General features: G+C 40.6%; 1 protein-coding gene across 3 annotated transcripts in view; it reads right to left on the bottom strand.

Annotated features, from left to right (window-relative positions):
- Positions 1 to 17,114, bottom strand: part of GRM1 (glutamate receptor, metabotropic 1) — a 192,215-nt gene that overhangs the window by 54,705 nt on the left and 120,396 nt on the right. For all 3 annotated transcript variants that reach the window (XM_009895526.1, XM_009895527.1, XM_009895528.1), the window contains exon 3: positions 15,727 to 15,962. In XM_009895526.1, coding sequence (XP_009893828.1) covers positions 15,727 to 15,962 — 236 coding nt within the window. The remainder of the gene's footprint in view (positions 1 to 15,726; positions 15,963 to 17,114) is intronic.

The following is a 17,114-nucleotide window of genomic DNA, read 5'->3' as shown; positions in this document are numbered from 1 at the left end:
TGCAGGGAGACTCTCAGAGTCACTGGGCACTGGGCAGGAGAAAGAGGAACGAGCAGTGCTGCCAGCTCTATGCCAAGTCTGAACTTGCAGGTCCAGCCCATCCAGCATGCCACTTGGGAGCAAAACAAAAGTAAACCCATCTCTAACCGCTCCTGTATTTCCCAGTCTGCAAACCTTGCTTAGCAGGCCCAAGAGACTGCAGCTCACCTCCCCTCCCTGCTCTTTCTGCCTCTCCCCATGGACATTCAGACTCTCACACAACTATATAACTCCAGGAAAGGCAGATTTAAGATGTAAACACCAAGTGACAATGCACATAACTCATGCTTGCACTGTGGGAAATGACAAAGCTGTGTTCAAAAGTGCCTGTGCCCAAGAGAGCAGAGAGAGCTTTTCTTGTATGTCTCCTTTCTAGTGACCCAAAGGAGTGAAGCAGGGGATGAGAAGACAGTCATTTCCCAAAGGCTGGCTGGACCTTCAGGTGAATGCAAAAACTGGGCATGCCTGATGTCTGTACGTGACTGTGCTGGGGCAAGCAGGCTGAGCACATCTGTGTGAGATATTATATATTCACAAACACTCTCAGCTGATGTGCAATGATGCAGCCCCTCTCTGCCTTTGGAAGAGGCCAGAGGGAAGCTGGAGACCTTTGCAGCTGTGGCAGCATGGCTTTACCAGCACTGTGTCACCATGGCAGGTGAGCACAAAAAAAGCCTCTGGTGGAGGAGAAAAAGTTCCTTTTCCCCTTCTCCATAAATCTGCATTGCCTGCTCTGTTTCTTGTGTTGGCTAGCACCAAAAGAAAGAACTCAAAGGGAAATACAAGGCACCACCTACAGGCCAAGCCAACAGCACAGCTGTCTGCACACCAGCCACCCCAGGAGAGGGCTGCCTCTTCCTTCACTAGGCTGCCCCTGGCAAAGCGTAGCTCTGTACCATCACAGGTTTGCAATCGACATAGATTGTCCCCACGCATTTCTAATTCCTATCAGTAAGAGCTGAAAGAAACTGGTCACAGAGTTGTCAAATTGCAAAAATACGTGCCCACAGGAATTATTCACAGCAACAGGAAAATGAGCAGGAAACTGGGTAACAACCAGAGAACTTTCTATACAAGTTAATGCATATGGCACATGCTGTTAAATACAGGTCTGGAGAGTTCCACTTATAGCAGTTGGCTTCACAGAAGCTCATTAACCTAATAAAACTTCTATAGGGGATGACATTATGGCCCAAAGACTCTCATTTTTTCCCACTGGGCTACAATTCTTTGTTAAGAATTTTACCTAAGAAAAAACTAGGGTTTAGAGCCCTAAGAGGATGATTAGCTGAGATCCTTTCTCCTTTAAACAAGCCTACAAGCTGGTGTTTGAAACCTCTTCTGTACATATCCACTGCTATAAGCTGTTAAAGACTTGGCAGGAAATTTTAGCTTTGCTTCCCTTTGTTCCTAGCTTTTAGTGGAATGATCATGATAAAATAGCTCTGCAGTGAAGACTGTTTTTTAATGAAATAGAAACTAAAGGCTATACAGAGTATAGCTCAGTGCCCTTCAACACAAAAAGAAATATCCACACCTGTGATATTTGTATGTGTACTTGCAATGCAATCAGCTTGAGAAATACAATTCACAGACAATCCAACAGTGAAGCAACATTATCAAAAACTGACAAGAAGGTTAAATTTTAAGGTAATTGATTACCTCATTTTGGTTATCATCTTAATTCCTGTCATTTGGGATTAATAGACTGGAAAACAACAGAGGAAAATAACTGTTCCTATTTGAGATAAATCAGTTTCTGTGTCTTGGACTCCCAGGCAAGCACAGTTTAGTATCAATTCAACTGCTTTGAAAAGAAACATGACTTTGTATTTATTTGCCATCTTTTTCATGTCTGCATTCATGCACCAACCTGGGATTATACTTACAACTGCCATAATGCACATAAAATCATGAATTTTCATTATTATGTGCATTTTAATTAAGATGTTTGGAATTAACTCCATCAAGAAGAGAGTAAGCTGTAAAGATATTTAACCTACTTGATGATCAGAAAAAAAAAAAATCAATATTGGGCTCTTCTAGCTTATGGAAATCCATCCCCAAATAAAATACTGTCATTAACTATTGGAAGACTCACGGCACTGACCAGGAATCTGGCATGGAGTGACAACAGCTTATTAGTGCCTACGGTCAAATGTAATGAATGGTCATGTTCAAGATTTAAAACCAGAGATCAATAAAACTCTGCTTGCGATTCTGAACTTGGGGAATCCATCAAATCAGAAGCAGTTTCGGCTTTAAAAAAAATAATTCAGATAGTTAGGACATTAAATGACATGTTCATTCTAGAAACAAGCAACATAGAAGATAATATGAAGTGATTCCACTGCCTTTCTTAGAGACAGAGAGTAATAATTATGAGAGCTTGACAAATAATTATTATGATTATTTTGTTTTTCTTAAAAGCTGAACTGTGTACAAACTGCCTGCAAAATGACCACAGCATGTTATATTATTTATTTGAAATTATTTTTTAACATCTGCATCAAGACATTATTTCTCAGTTCCTATTTTAATTGGAAATGAATATTTCATCTTATAAACAGGGATAAAATATGCCAGCTGATTTTTTTATTGTTCCTTGACTGAATGGTTTTTACATGTAATCAGCAAAGATGCTGATCTCAAATCTCGTTATAGCAATTGAAATCCATCTTATTATTTCATTAGCTGACTGAAATTTTGTGCTGACAAAAGCATTTTAATGGTCAAGCTCAACCTTTGTGTTTAAAGGACATAGGCAATAGCAGAGTTATTCTAATGGAAGATTTACAGACATGGTGAATGGAAAGGAGGGCTTTTGCCCTGTCTGTTTGTGGTCAGAGGCCATACTGTGATCTGGCATCACTATCCAGTCCCAAGTTATTAATTGACTTTGATTCTTTTTTTTTTTTTTTTAATTATTTTCTCTTCTTTTCTTCTGTTCTCTTTCTTGGGAGTATGACAACAGGGATTCAATTTGTTACTCTTACTGTGTGTCCTATAGCCTCCTCTGTCACTCCCAGTCCAACAATAAACTCTCTCTGAGCCTCTCTCAGACTCTGCAGGGTCCCACAAGGGCCCACGCTCCCAAAGTCTCAGGCAGCATTTTCATGTGATTGATTATTATTGCAGAGACCTTGGATGTGCCTGTTTCTCTTACTTTCTTCGCAGCCTTCCTCCAGTGCCATGCAGGATCCTGACCCAATCTCTCTAAGGACAGGATTCTACAGACCCCATTTTCTACATGACCTGAACACCTGTGGAGAAACTATTATAAAGAAAGAAACCCCAACCTTCAGCCTTCCCTTCTCCCTCAGGTAACTATGTAACCTTGCTGCCTTATTCGCACGCTCCATTAAAGACATATTTAGAACTACTATTCTTAACAGATCTGTTATTTGGAACAAGTCTAGCAGATAATGAACTGCAGTTGCTGCTACTCTTGTATAAGACAGGAATGAATGCACTTAAAATCAAATTAATTTAAAAATTTTAAGAAATATTTGCAGATTTTTATGCTATTTGGCTAGCTTTAATCATGCTTTTTACTCTTAATTTAAAAAAAAAAAAAAGAAGTTGAGTCAGATACCCTTACAGATATCCTTTTATAACACACAATGATGGAAAAATGAAAAGCACAGGAAATATGACTGATTAAATTTCAAGTGTCATGCTTTTCATGTGAAGCCTGAGACTTTATCTGAAAGAAAGAGACAGAATTCAGTAATTGTGCTGCAGCTTTCAGAACATTAACCACTGCAGATACTTAAATTAGGAACTTGAATACATATTCAGGCACCTAATTAATTGACATGATTAATACCTGAACTTCTCTAGCTGCTGTTGACTTCCATGGGAATTATGGGAGATCAGTATCCTTAAAAATCAGGCCAATTTATCTAGGTCTCAGAGCATGCACTTCAAGAGCCTAATTTTGGGCGTCTTTATTGGAAAATGCTGGTTCAGAGTTGAAAATAAGCAACCTTCATATTAAACATAGAATGTATTACCACTGAATGGGGCAAAGAAGATAATAGAAATCTAGTCTCAGTATATGTTAAATATTCGGCACCAGTACAACACCCAAAACTATTAGTCACGGTCTTTAGATCAGAGTAGAAAAATACTACGAAAATAATAAAATACACATTTTCATTAACCTATCCTTTCTGGACATCTGTGGTCCTATCTGGCATGGAGTTAGCCACTGGAACAAATCACATAAACTTTTCTTTTTCCATTTATCTGGACCTGTAAACATCTAAGTACTAGCTCATGGTTCTCAGTGCATGTGCATGAGATCCTGAGGACTTCAAAGGTATGAGTAAATACTCATGTTAACATTGGACCAAGTAGTCCTCTCATGGTAGGATACCAGCCCATGGCTGGCAGGCACAGACTAGCTGGCCTAACCAGTCTTTTCCTATTTGAAAATCCAGTGGTTCTATATGAGTCTGAAGAACAGTCAGGAAAGACATCTAATATTTATCATACTGTAAAAGAGTATTGATTTAAGATGGGTTTCAGAGTTCTTGCATGACAGTGTACCACCCATCAGCCAGTACTATTGGTTTTCTTTTTCTTCTATTATTATTCTAAAAGAACAAACCACTTCTTCCTCACTCTGTTCTTAATGTTAAGGTGGTACTAAGAACACCAGCAATAGCTGTCTGAGTATAAATCAATATGAACACCAATGTTTCTCGCTTCTGTAGAAATATAGCTCCCTCCAAATTTCTCCTTTGCCAAGTTTACTGTTGGTTTTGTGTTTGGGTTTTGTTTGGGATTTTTGGGGGCGAGGGGGCTGGGGTTTTTTGTTGTGTTTTTTTTTTAAATAGACCATATCCTCACACAAGAAACCTTTTGTTTAAAGGACTAGCCCCCTGGAACCACATGGTTGCATGCCAGTGGGGTGGATTTCACAAGCACAACGTGGGTTATAGCTGTGTGCCCAGACTGCGCAGCAGCCCTGCAGCCACCCAGCGGCTCTTATAGACCCCTCCAGCTTCCTGGGATCAAAGGCAGCTGCTGCAGCTGCTCTGGAGCCAAGGAGCAAAGTGGCCTCAGACACCCTAACTAGTGCCGAGATGGACCGGGTTATAATTTAACAGAGCACACTCACAGTTTCTGTTTTAATTTAAGTGTAGCTTTCAAATGATTGTTAGGAGGATCCAAATGTTCCCTTGCAACTTTTGGAATACGCAATACATTAATCACAAATGCACAGCTCACAAAGATACACTTTATTTTCCCCTTAACTGGACATATGCCCAGAGCTGTGTTCAAGTACAGTATCACAGAAAAGATTCATTTTAAAGTGAAGCTAAGATTAGAAGCTTCTGAATGACGTCTGCATGAGGACAATGCATCGCTGATTAGCAGCAAACTAGAGCTAAGCAAATCAGAAAATAAAATAAGTGGCCCTAATCTTTATTCAGATATTAAATTCAACAGAAAACCAGAAGCAGGGTTCTTTCAGATCTGAAAAAAATTCAAAAGCATTCATTTTAGCAGACGTCCTTTTTTCCTGGGTGTAGCCAGATATGATAATGCAGAAGAAAAGGTCTATCCAGCCCAGCCAAACCCAAATTACCAATGTACTGAAATACTTACACAAACAGCCTTGGTTTTCCAACTCTATATAGAGTTGAGACTGAATCCAGAGCTAAATTAAACGTTCAAACTTGCAGGTTCCTCCAAAGTTGCTTTCTGTTATATGAATCTCAAAAATCTTAGCTGAAGGAAATCTTTGGAAATCATCATCTCGCACCTTGCTGTGCTGCAGTGGCCCTCCCCTGGCTCAGCCAGCAGCCCCGCATAGTTGCAGTAGCTGCTTTTGTTATTTTTCGCTAGTTCCTTCCACACTAGCAGACTTCTGCTCTCTCCCAGACCTCCCACTATGAGTGGGAAACCAGAAGTTTGCCAGAATAGGCAACCCTATTCTTTGGAGCACACACTTTCCATCAGATTATTCGCCCTATGGATACCAGTACAGCTTATTCTGAGTAGGAAGGTTTGTGGTTTGTATGGTTCAAGTTTTACTACTCAGACTCGTAATTTATTATTCTTTACACCACTGCTTGCCCAAGATCTATTAAGAGGAACACATTAATTTTAAGAACTTTATTGCCTATTTTTCAGCAAATATCCTTGTGCACAAAGGGCACCTCTGGGCTGCAGCTAGACATGTGTGAGTGTAAGGGTTTGCACCTACACACATTACCTCTTACTGTATCTCCTTTGCACTTGTATTTATGGGGAAATGATGCCAGTAATGACAACCTGTAAAAGTTGTGGTGGAGTTTAAAAACTTTCCAACTTTCCACCGCCAGGTAAATGAGAAAAGGGAAGATACGATCTAATAGAAGACCAGGAGTGCTGACAGAAGCCAGTTGGCTTTGTTTTCAGATCAGTTACCTGTGTTATTTCATCTGTTTTACTGACTGATTTGGTTAAGTGCTTATATTTAGGATAATTGTTCTGATGTGTGACCTGCACAAACAATTGATTTCTAGGAACAAGTCAATTAACTTTAATTGTGTGCTTTTGTCCTCAGCACACTCCTGATACAAGTTCAAAGCCCCTGTGGCAGTCTGAGCAGTCAGGAGTGCCCCCGTCACTCTCCAGGCAGAGGAGACAGAAGCACCGAGGAGGCACAAGAGAGCATGATTCATGTGTCCTGTTCCTTCGCAGCACCATCAGTCTACTCGTGTAATGGAGACGGCTGAATTTCACAAGCCTACCTGAGGATTGTTTTAATCCCAGAAGTGGAAACTTTGACTGTTAAAACCCACGATGGAAAATGCAGGTGTAAATATTAGATTTGGAGAACTTTGGGCATATACTGCTGTAATACGTGTATGTTCTGCAAACTGTCTTCTATGCTGTTCACAAAGGTATAAGTATACTGCTTCTTTCCTTTATTTGATGATGATCTAATTTTTTCATGGATCCCCCCCGAAAAATATATTTATTCTTATTGTATTTTGATTGACAGCCAGGTCTAAAAGTATTTATTGAGATATAAAATATTAGATAAATGTAGCTGCTTTCTTCCAAACACAGAAATAAGAGGCTAGAAGCAAATGAACAAAAACCTGACGATAGATATTGCCTTCTCCAAATAATTTGTATGACTTATCACAGATAAGCATATTATTAATATTCCTCTTCTTTAAGCCTTAGAAGCTCTCTGTAACCTTGTCTGGGAAATAAAATGATACTACAGCTCTCCTGTCTTATCTGCTGTAGAAAAGCCTCGACTAAAAAGCGTAGCAACTACAGTTCCTTTAGACAAGTTGTCCCTGGTAGGCTTCATTCTAGGTGCCCATGAAATTGAGATCAGTTTTGATCACTACTGTGGGATGAATCCTAGGATCTCCGGTCTCATACTCAGGGCAAAGAGAGTGACACAGGACTCACCTCCTTCTCTACCACAGGGATCTAAGTATAAAATGGGAATGTAAAGCAGTGGTTAGGGAGGGCGAGTCACAAGATACATTACGGATCTTGAAGGAGTCATGGCATGTCAATAGCTAGATTCCTTCTTCAAAAGCTTATGAATGTGTCTCCTATATACTGCACAGATGATTTACAAAGGGTGACTGACCTGGCAGAGTGTGCACTCAGGCTATCATCTCATGCGCTCAGGCTATTGTCTTATAAGTAAATTTTCTGACATGTTGTACTGAAAGCAACTCCTACTGTAGGTGCTTCTGCTGATGAAAAGTCTCATGGGACAGGTGCTCCACGGGGGAGCCTTGCGGATGTTGAGATCAAACAAATGTTCTCAGAAAAGCACCTACGAGCACCTCTGACACAGCAGAATGAGCCCTAATAATGTCTCCTGGATCTAATTTGTCCAACTCGTAACATAATCTGAAACACTCTGAAAAACACTTAGATCAACTCTCACTGGAAATGCATCCACCCTTTCAGCAAAGTGTAGAAAAAAACAAGTACACGTCCTGGAGTGCTTTGTCCACTGATGTGAGAAAATGAGGGTGCCATGTTATCTCACATAAAATCATCAAAACTAAGATGGGTCTTGAGAAAAAAATCCTTGATTAAGAGAAGCTCTGAACTACATTACTGGTGGACTGGATGTAGTCTGAAAGATGCGTTAGACAAGTACAAAACTCTCTGAGGATGGGAATAGGTCAGCCATCGGTCTTCTATCTTCCTATCTGGTCAATAAGTGCAATCAAGGAGAAATTCACAGACAAATACAGGAAAACAAACACAGAATCATGGAATCATCTAGGTTGGAAGGGATCTTTAAGATCATAGAGTCCAACCATCAACCTAACATTGCCAAGTCCACCACTAAACCATGTTCCTAAGCACCAAATCTGGATGTCTTTTAAATACCTCCAGGGATAGCAATTCCACCACTTCCCTGGGCAGCCTCTTCCAATGTTTGATAACCCTTTCTGTGAAGAAATTTTTCCTAATATCCAACCTAAACCTCCCCTGGCGTAACTTGAGGCCATTTCCTCTTGTCCTATCACTTGTTACTTGGGAAAAGAGACTGACCCCCACCTTGCTGAAACCTCCTTTCAGGTAGTTGTAGAGAGCAATAACGTCTCCCCTGAGCCTCCTTTTCTCCAGGCTAAACAAGCCCAGCTCCCTCAGCCACTCCTCAGGCATGAGTAGCGGCTCTATAGAGCTTCTAAAAAGATGTTACTATCCTATGTCAGAAAAAAAAACGAACCTCACTAAAACTATATGGATTCTGTCTATGTCTGAATGAGATAAAACCAGTTACATTTTAATGAGTGGCAAACACTTAGGGAGGCTTTTCAGAGAAATCTTAACTAGAGGCAAACAAGCCAAGATGGGTCCAGAAGCACCTGTTGAAATGAGTGGATTTAGTAGCTTGGGTATAATGTCCCACAGACATAACTACAATACTTATGTACTTGAACTGGTATGTTCATGTAACACTGCACTGCTTTTTGTCTGTGGTGTTGTGTGGGTCTCTGACATCTAAAATGCTTCTGCACCATGTTCCACATCTTTTTCAGATTATTGCTATACTGAGCAAAGTGAATAATTTAAGGTCTTTACAGTGACAAAATAATCTATATTCCCTGCAATTTTTGCCTCAAGAACTATGACTGCATTATTCATACCAAAGCGTGAATGCCTTTCCTGGAATATCTAGTTTTCCTCACAAGCTCTTTTCTGCTGTCATTATTATGTTCTGCCCATGATTTGACACTCTATGAAGATTTATGGTGCACATCCAGAACTACTTTGGTGTGATGAAAGCTTATGTCCTCTTTCTGAGCAAGTCTGCTGATGCAGAAAGAAGATGCGAAAAGATACAACTTCTTAGGACCAAATTTGACGTAAGAATATGGTGGCCATACAGATCCTCTGCAGGAATGAAGGCAAACAGCATCCTGGGTTATACCGATAGCATAGTCAGTGACTGTGGCATGTAATTACTTCCCCACTACCACCACCCTGCACTCATCAGGGTGCATCTAGAATACTGCATACAGTTTGTGAACCCCCGATACAGAAAGACACTGATAACCTGGAGCACATTCAGCAGAGTGCCATCAAGATGATCCAGAGCTGCAGTCCATGCCCTTTGAGGACAGGCTGAAGGACTTGGACTTACTCAGCTCGGAGAAGAGATGGCTGCAGGGGAACCATACAACAGCCCCTCGTACCCATGAGGTGGTTATCAAGAAGAGAGAGACAGGTTCTTCATGGTGAAGCATGGTGGGAGGATAAGAGACTATGGGCATAATTTGAAACAGGAGAGGTTCAGATTGGATATGAGGCCAAACTTTTTCACACTCAAGCAGTAGAACAGGTTGCCCAGAGACGCTGTGTCACCTTCATCCTTAGAGGTTTTCATGGCTCCAGTAAATAAAGCCCTGAGCAACCTGGTCCAGCATGTGGCTTACCCTGGTTTGAACAAGGAGTTGGACTACAGTCTTCCTGAGTTACCTTCTAGACTGAATGATTCTGTGATTCTGTGACTCTGGCTACACTTAGAGTGGTTGGTTGTAGTTCTCTTGGACCAAGACAGGAATTAGCAGATAAAGCAATCATTATGGTGTGACCAAGGTATGAGTAAGCATCCTACAGGGAACTTGGACTGTGACCTCCTTTGGAACAAAACAACACCTACTTCTCTTGTTCTTGTCCGCCACAAATATGTTTACTTACAAATAATCTTTATCCTCAAAGATCAATTGAATTGATGAATGAATCATGAATTGCCCACTTTGTTCCACTTCACTCTGTTGAAAAATGTCTGTGCTGATTGCCTGCCAATGTATTTTGTTGTCCCAGCAGACAAACTGCTGTGAGCATAATCTGATGTTTGCATCAGTTCCATAACCAATTTCATAACTGTCTCTTGTGGTGCAGAGGAGTACTCATCCCACCTGGTTTACATAAACTACAGCTGTTGTATTATCTGCCAGGAGGAAAATAAGGCACATTGTAAAAGAGCAGTTAGACCTCCATACAGGTGTTTGCACTGCACTGAGTTCTACACCATTTCTGCATGAGTGTGACTTGCATTTAATTCTGGCCTATGTGGGCTCACCAAGTCCAACAGAGAAAGATTTGTCACTGTAGTGTTGTGGGGAAAACCACTTCCATTTGGGCTATCAGATCAGGGAGGGGAAAACATCCTACAGAATTGCTGGAAGGGTATCTGAACTCTGTTGGCTGACATACAGAGTCTATCCCCTAATCTTGTTGTCAGCCTACAATCTCTGTATGATCTCCTAAATGTGGAAAAGGTTGAGTTGTCTGATGAACTAAGACAAGTTGTGACTGTTGCTTGGGGCAGTGCCTGAAGTGCTAAGGGAACTTAATGTCCGGTCCATCCTGAGTTAGGTAGCTCCTTAGTATCTCAAATACAGAAAAAGCTTTTTTCTGTTAGTGTTGAAAGGGTCTGCTCTGTTCTGACTTTTCATCTGAAGGGCATGAAGAACAGTGTGAAGTTCTGAACCTCACAATGAGTCAGGGGTCCATGCAGATTTGCAAGACATGCTATATTTCCTAAAGAATGTAGCTACTACATGGAAAACATTGAAAGTACCTTAGTGGCATGGACAGTTTAAGAAAAAGAACTCTGTACTGGAAGTGGTTTGGGCCAGCTAGATATCAAGGAAACTACAGGAGAATGCTCATATATAAATATCTCTTTTCTGCTGTGGTGGGTTAACCTTGGCTGGCTGGCAGGTGCCCACCAAGCCACTCCCTCACTCCTCCTCCTCAGCAGAAAAGGGGAGAGAAAATAAAATTAAAAACTCATGGGTCAAAATAAAGGCAGCTTAATAAAGAAAACCAAATGTCATGCACAGAAGGAAAGGAGAAAAAAAGATTTATTCTCTACCTCCAACAGCTGGTGATGTCCAGCCACTTCCTGGGAAGTAGGGTCTCAGTATGTAGCGATTGCTTTGGAAGACAAATTCCTTAATAATGAATGCCCCCCTCCCTCCTCTTTTCTCGTAGCTTGTATTGCTGAGCATATCATCCTATGGTAGGGAAACTCTGGTCAGTCTGGGTCAGCTGTCCTGGTGATGTCCCCTCCCAACCTCTTGCCCACTCCCAGCCTACTGGCCTTTGGGGGTGAGGGGGAGGGTGGTGGAGAGGCTGCCTCAGTGCTGTGCAAGCACTGCTCAGCAGTGGCCAAAACACTGGTGTGTTATCAACACTTTTCTAGCTACAAATACAAAGCACAGCACTATGAGGGCTGCTGTGGGGAAAGTTAACTCCATTCCAGCCATATCCAATACATATTAAAAAAAAATCTAGAATTGAATCCTACTGTGGTGAGGAAGAATACCTCCCATAGCAGAGAGAGAAAGAGGGAGGAAGAGAGGGAGAGTGAGAGAGGCATTCACTTATGAGTGGCATTTGGCTACAACATTAACAAAGAATGAGTCAAAAATAGCTCCCACTCATCTGGCTGCCACCCAAGTGGGAAAAGTAAGTTGTTTAACTTCTGCAAGAAGGGATGATCCAAAAGAGCAGTCACTACAAAACTCTCAATGATTGTCTTCTCTTCCCAAGGATCGTGCTACTACCATATAGTCCTAGTACATCCAGATAAGCTATTCTGAAAATGTGGCTGGTTGTTAGGTGTCCCACAGACTTCCCAGAGTAGAACACACTTGGAGTTGTTACCTTCCAGTAGTGCTTGGACCAGATAAACTTTTTCCCCAAAAATATGCATGTACATTCAGAGCTCAGTGTAACATGAGCATCCCTGACGGACAAAATCAGTCTTCTCAGGGACTGAATGAGGGAATTCAAGCAGTAATTCCTGTCATCAGAGAAGGGGGATTTCTAGGAACTGGCTTTCCCGTGCTTCATAGAGAGTCTGCAATCCCAAGCTAGTGCTGACTCAACAGTAACAGGGTGTGAGAAACTGCAAACGCAGCAGCTGTAATTGCTTGAGGAGAAGTCCTTGCCTATCCATGAATGCTAAAAATTGAACTTCACATTCCAGTGGCAATTCTGAATGAATCACTCAGTAAAGTGATTGGGTTGTATATGAGCAAATTATACTGGGCAGGCAGTAATTGAAGATACTCAAATACAAACTTTGTAATTAATCTCCTTTTCAAAATGGATAGGTCCAAGGATTTTGAATCTTTAAATAAGGTAATTGGAGAAAAACACTGACTTTTCTTTTTTTTTTTTCCTGGTTGCTCTGAGGCAACCCACTGCTGGGTAAATACAAATACACTATGCTCTCATAAATATCACACATATTTTTGTCCTTGGTTTTCTTTCTCATTAGATAGTTTCCTGAGATGTTAACTCTCCAGACATGGAAGATGAACTTGAGCAGTCTACTGCCTTTGAATAAGTTTCTGTCCATGCAAAAGTATGGGTGGGCTTTGTTCTCAGTAAGGACTACCAGTGCACTTCTGGAATACAGAACAAATCACGATGCAGATAGTCACAACGCGTGTTAATAATGTGCATGGACTCCTGGGACCACTGGGGACCCAGCGTTTTCCATAATGCAGGACCCTATGTACCTTGTTACAGGAATATTGATGGAATACTGTGAGGTAAGAGTGAAAGTTCTTAGATATGATGGAGCTAAGGTGTTTGGTACCAGTGTTGAATACTAATAATTTTTCTGTGGTGATGCAGTAGTATCAGCAGTACTTAAATTTGTAGTACCACAAAGAAGTCAGAACTTGGTCAACTGGGACTTTTATAATGGATTTCAAATATTAGTGCTAACTATTTACTGAGCAGAATGGATTTCCTCCTTCAAATTTGTGCATGGAGACACTTTGTGAAGGAGTCGAGGCAATCCAGACTTATTTTTTTACAGAGAGATTGTGAAAAGTCCTATCTCCAAAGCTGAGAAAGGTGAAGAAAGCAGTTTCTTGGCACTGTCATACTAGACCTCCTTGAAGAAAGGTTCCACCAGCAAGCTTTGAAGCTGTTAGTATTTGAAGTGACATTCTTAACCCGGCAGAAAGGTCAGATAAAGATATGTGTGCAGAAAGCTCTGGTGATGCCAGACAGTCACAAGTCAGGTCTGTGCAGTTAAAGAAAAACAAATATGGTATTTTATTGCCCCTGGACTCACTGGGCACATGTAGGTATGCCATTATTAGGAATAGATACCTTGTGCTGCTTCCTTTTGTTGATTTCAACAAAGCCTGAAAATTATCACACATTTTGAGGTTTCTTGCAAAAAATTACAGCTTTTTAGAGGAGAGATAGATGTTTGAGTGCCTGAATTGTGACTATTAACTGTTAGTGTCTACCAATGTAGACAAATGTTTTCGTGTTTCACAAGTATTATCAGAACGTAGCAGTTCCTGTCTCTGACACCTGATGCCCTGAGAAACACAGAACACCAAGGCAGGCTTGTAATGTTACTTCTGCAGCACCCTCTCCAATGTCCAGTGGCTTCAACCCTGGGATATCCTGAACCAGTTTAGCATGGGTTTGAGCTGGGTTTTTTTCCAATAAAACAGCCCTTATGGGTTTTCTTCCACAAATTTGTTTAACTGCTTTTTGGCTCAAGTACAATTTTATAGTTTACAGCAACCACTGTCTGAAAACTCATTTACACATTCTGTGCAGAAGTACCCAATCTTGACCGTTTTGAACTCACCACCTGGCATTTGCCTTTGATGCAGCAGATGAAGAATGACTATGCTGGTTCAGACTAAAGTTTTTAGTTTCATAACCAAACAGAGGTTCAGTAACAAACTACCCATGTTTACAACAGCTTCTGAGATTCCTCAGAAACAAGATCTTTTTATAGAGTATCAGCATCAAATTTATTCATGTGAATGGAACGAACAAAACAATGCCATTTTAAGCTTCTTTTCTTAAGAAAGAAGGCTATGCATTTGCCCCGTGCATCCATCATTCAACCTCTCCTTAGTAATTTCTGCCCTTGTTGGCTTACGTTAACTCCTTTGTCTGAGCTGAAGTAGTCCCAAACCCAATTAAATATATATATCATAAATCAACATTTTGGTAGAGTCCAAAGATAATGACTCCTTTGAGGAAAAAGTATCAGTATAACCTCAACTTTTATTTAGCCCATTAGGCCCTCAGCATCCAGATGGGCCAGTCTGTCTGCCAGTCAGCACACCAGGTCAGTTTTGAGTGAGTGACAATATTTAGTGATATGTCTCTGCTGTTAACAAGAGAACTGGGGGTAAGCAATGGGTAATGTGGAAGGTGTTGTTAAGAAGTGTCACTGATGGAGAAGGGAAGAACTAGAAACACTATGGGAATTCAGCTCAGGGAGCACATGAAGACGAACTGAGATTACTACTATGGGATAAAGGGGGTGGAGATGTGAAGACTAGGACATAAACCCATGGGAAGCCAGACTTCATTAGCTTTGTTTCAAATGGAGTAACTTCCTTAGTATCAGAATCTACCTTTTTGACTAGTTTACAAACTACAAGCAAAATATTTGCAAAAATTAGTCAGCAAGTTTTTTACAGAAAGTGATCACCTATCATTCAATTTACTAATAAATTTAATCTTACCGAAACATTTTAGTTTATTTTCTCAGATTCTGCCATGGAAGAGAGAACCTATCTATGCACAGATACACTTCTCTTGCTATGAGGTAAGAGTTACTTCTATCTGTAGGACAGTATGTTATATGACTGCTACAAATTGGAAACAAACTATAGATGTTTTAACAGGTGAAGAAAAGAAAGGGAGAAGCAGATGACTGGATAGTTTTAAGACTCATCAGTTTTCCTTAAGATTTGTTTCCTGACATAATATTTTCCATGAAATTCCTATTTTTTCAGCTGATCAGAAAAGTTGGCTTTGAGAAAAAAAGTTTAAATTTGTTCCTATTTTTGTTAAAATGTAATGGTTTCTTAGTTTTTACAAGACATATTACAAATTTGGACACTCTTGTCAGCGTCAGCATAGCCCTAAAACATGAAAAGGGAACAAGTAACTCTTTGACAGAGCAGAACTAAATTGAGAGGAGGATGTGCAACCAGTGCCAGACATACTCCTGCCAGAGTTCGGATTTATATCTGTACCATTTGGGGTTGGAACTTTTCACCAGTGATTTGTACATTTAAAACCAAACCAAAACAAAGCAAAAAAAAAACAAACCCAAAAACCCAAAGACAAGTTTTTGCCAGAGCACAGATTCAAAAAAGAAAATAGTTGACAGGTTACCTGTGCAGTTCTTCTGGAAGTTGGGATTCTCTAGCGGATGCCCCGGGATGCGGCACTGAAATCTGTGTTGCCAGAACTCAGGAAACCAGGGATTGCGGGTGTTGGTGTCCAGACGCAGCTTCAGATAGTAGTCATCAAACGACAAGACCTCTGGAGACTGCAGTTTGATAGTGATGCCTCCATTTGCTTCGGGTTCGTAACCTTCAATTACTTCATCTCTGTCTGCCCAACCATCACTGAAAAGAGGCAAAAAAACATTTATTACACAAAGACAGGAAGCTTGTTTTGCAAAAGCAACCAGCCAAAGGCAGGCCAGCGCTCTCAGAAGCAAGTGATTAAGGGGCAATCTAAAGGTACATCTAAAATTAAGGCAGAGAGGGAAAGAAGAAAACACAGTGATGAAGAATTGTAATGAGCAGTCTGACTGGTTTCATGCAGAGTCCTCATTAACTCATCTGCAATGGTGAGGTTTTATCCTTATCCCTCTGGCAAGGGTTTTTGGGCATAACTTGTGGTGTGATGTCTTTATGACTGAAGAGATTCTACCTTATTTAGGCTGTCCTGTAAGGGGTGGAAACTGAAAGAATTAATATCGATGGAAAGGAAACTGAGCCAGGATCCTGGGTGTTTTGCAGAAGAGATCTCAGCATGCATGGATCTTACAGCTAGAAGACTAATTCAAATCAAACATAAAGTGAGAAATGCATTGTGTTGGAAGAGAATGGAGTAAGAATACTCGATAAAGTTGACCAAACTAAAAAGAAAACCACATGCTATTCTCACACTGCATGGGATTTGTGATAACAAGCTTTTTTTTTCCCCTTCCTTTTTTTTTTTTTAACAAACAATGGGTTTCTATTTTACTTCTCTGTTTATTCATGTAAGAGATACTTGTAAAAACCTGAAGATAAAACTCTTTCTTGACAACATTATTTCATGGAAAGTCTATTTTAACAGGTTTGAACAAAGTCCATTGGGCTTAGCATCTGAGTTTTAGTTTAGTTCTTCTAACAAAAATCCCATTGATTTAGTGTCATTCTCCAGTTCTTATTAGGGTCCCCTAAGAACAGTGCTATTTTTGCCTAGTTTAAATGCAAACATAAGTAAGTTGGCCATTCCTCATTTTAATATGCTAGGCATGTCATGAGACAAATAGATTATTCTGGCACCTCAGATCTAGCTCTGTCCGCTCAGAATCAAATCAGTGGCACTGCAGCAGTGAAAAGCAGACAGATGAAGCACTTCCAGCAGCAAGGAACTCAAGAGGAAAAACGTGACAGACCACTAAGAGAGAAGTCTCTGTTTCACCCAAAAGAGGCTTGCGTCCTGAACTCCAGACAGACTGAAAGAAGGTCCTTGTTAGGAGCCTCTTACACACAGCCTTGAGA

Source organism: Charadrius vociferus, unplaced genomic scaffold (assembly GCF_000708025.1).
Source record: "Charadrius vociferus isolate BGI_N301 unplaced genomic scaffold, ASM70802v2 scaffold142, whole genome shotgun sequence".
Taxonomy (NCBI): Eukaryota; Metazoa; Chordata; class Aves; order Charadriiformes; family Charadriidae; genus Charadrius; species Charadrius vociferus.
Note: the sequence above shows the minus strand (reverse complement) of the source record. Positions and strands in the feature narration are given on the sequence as shown.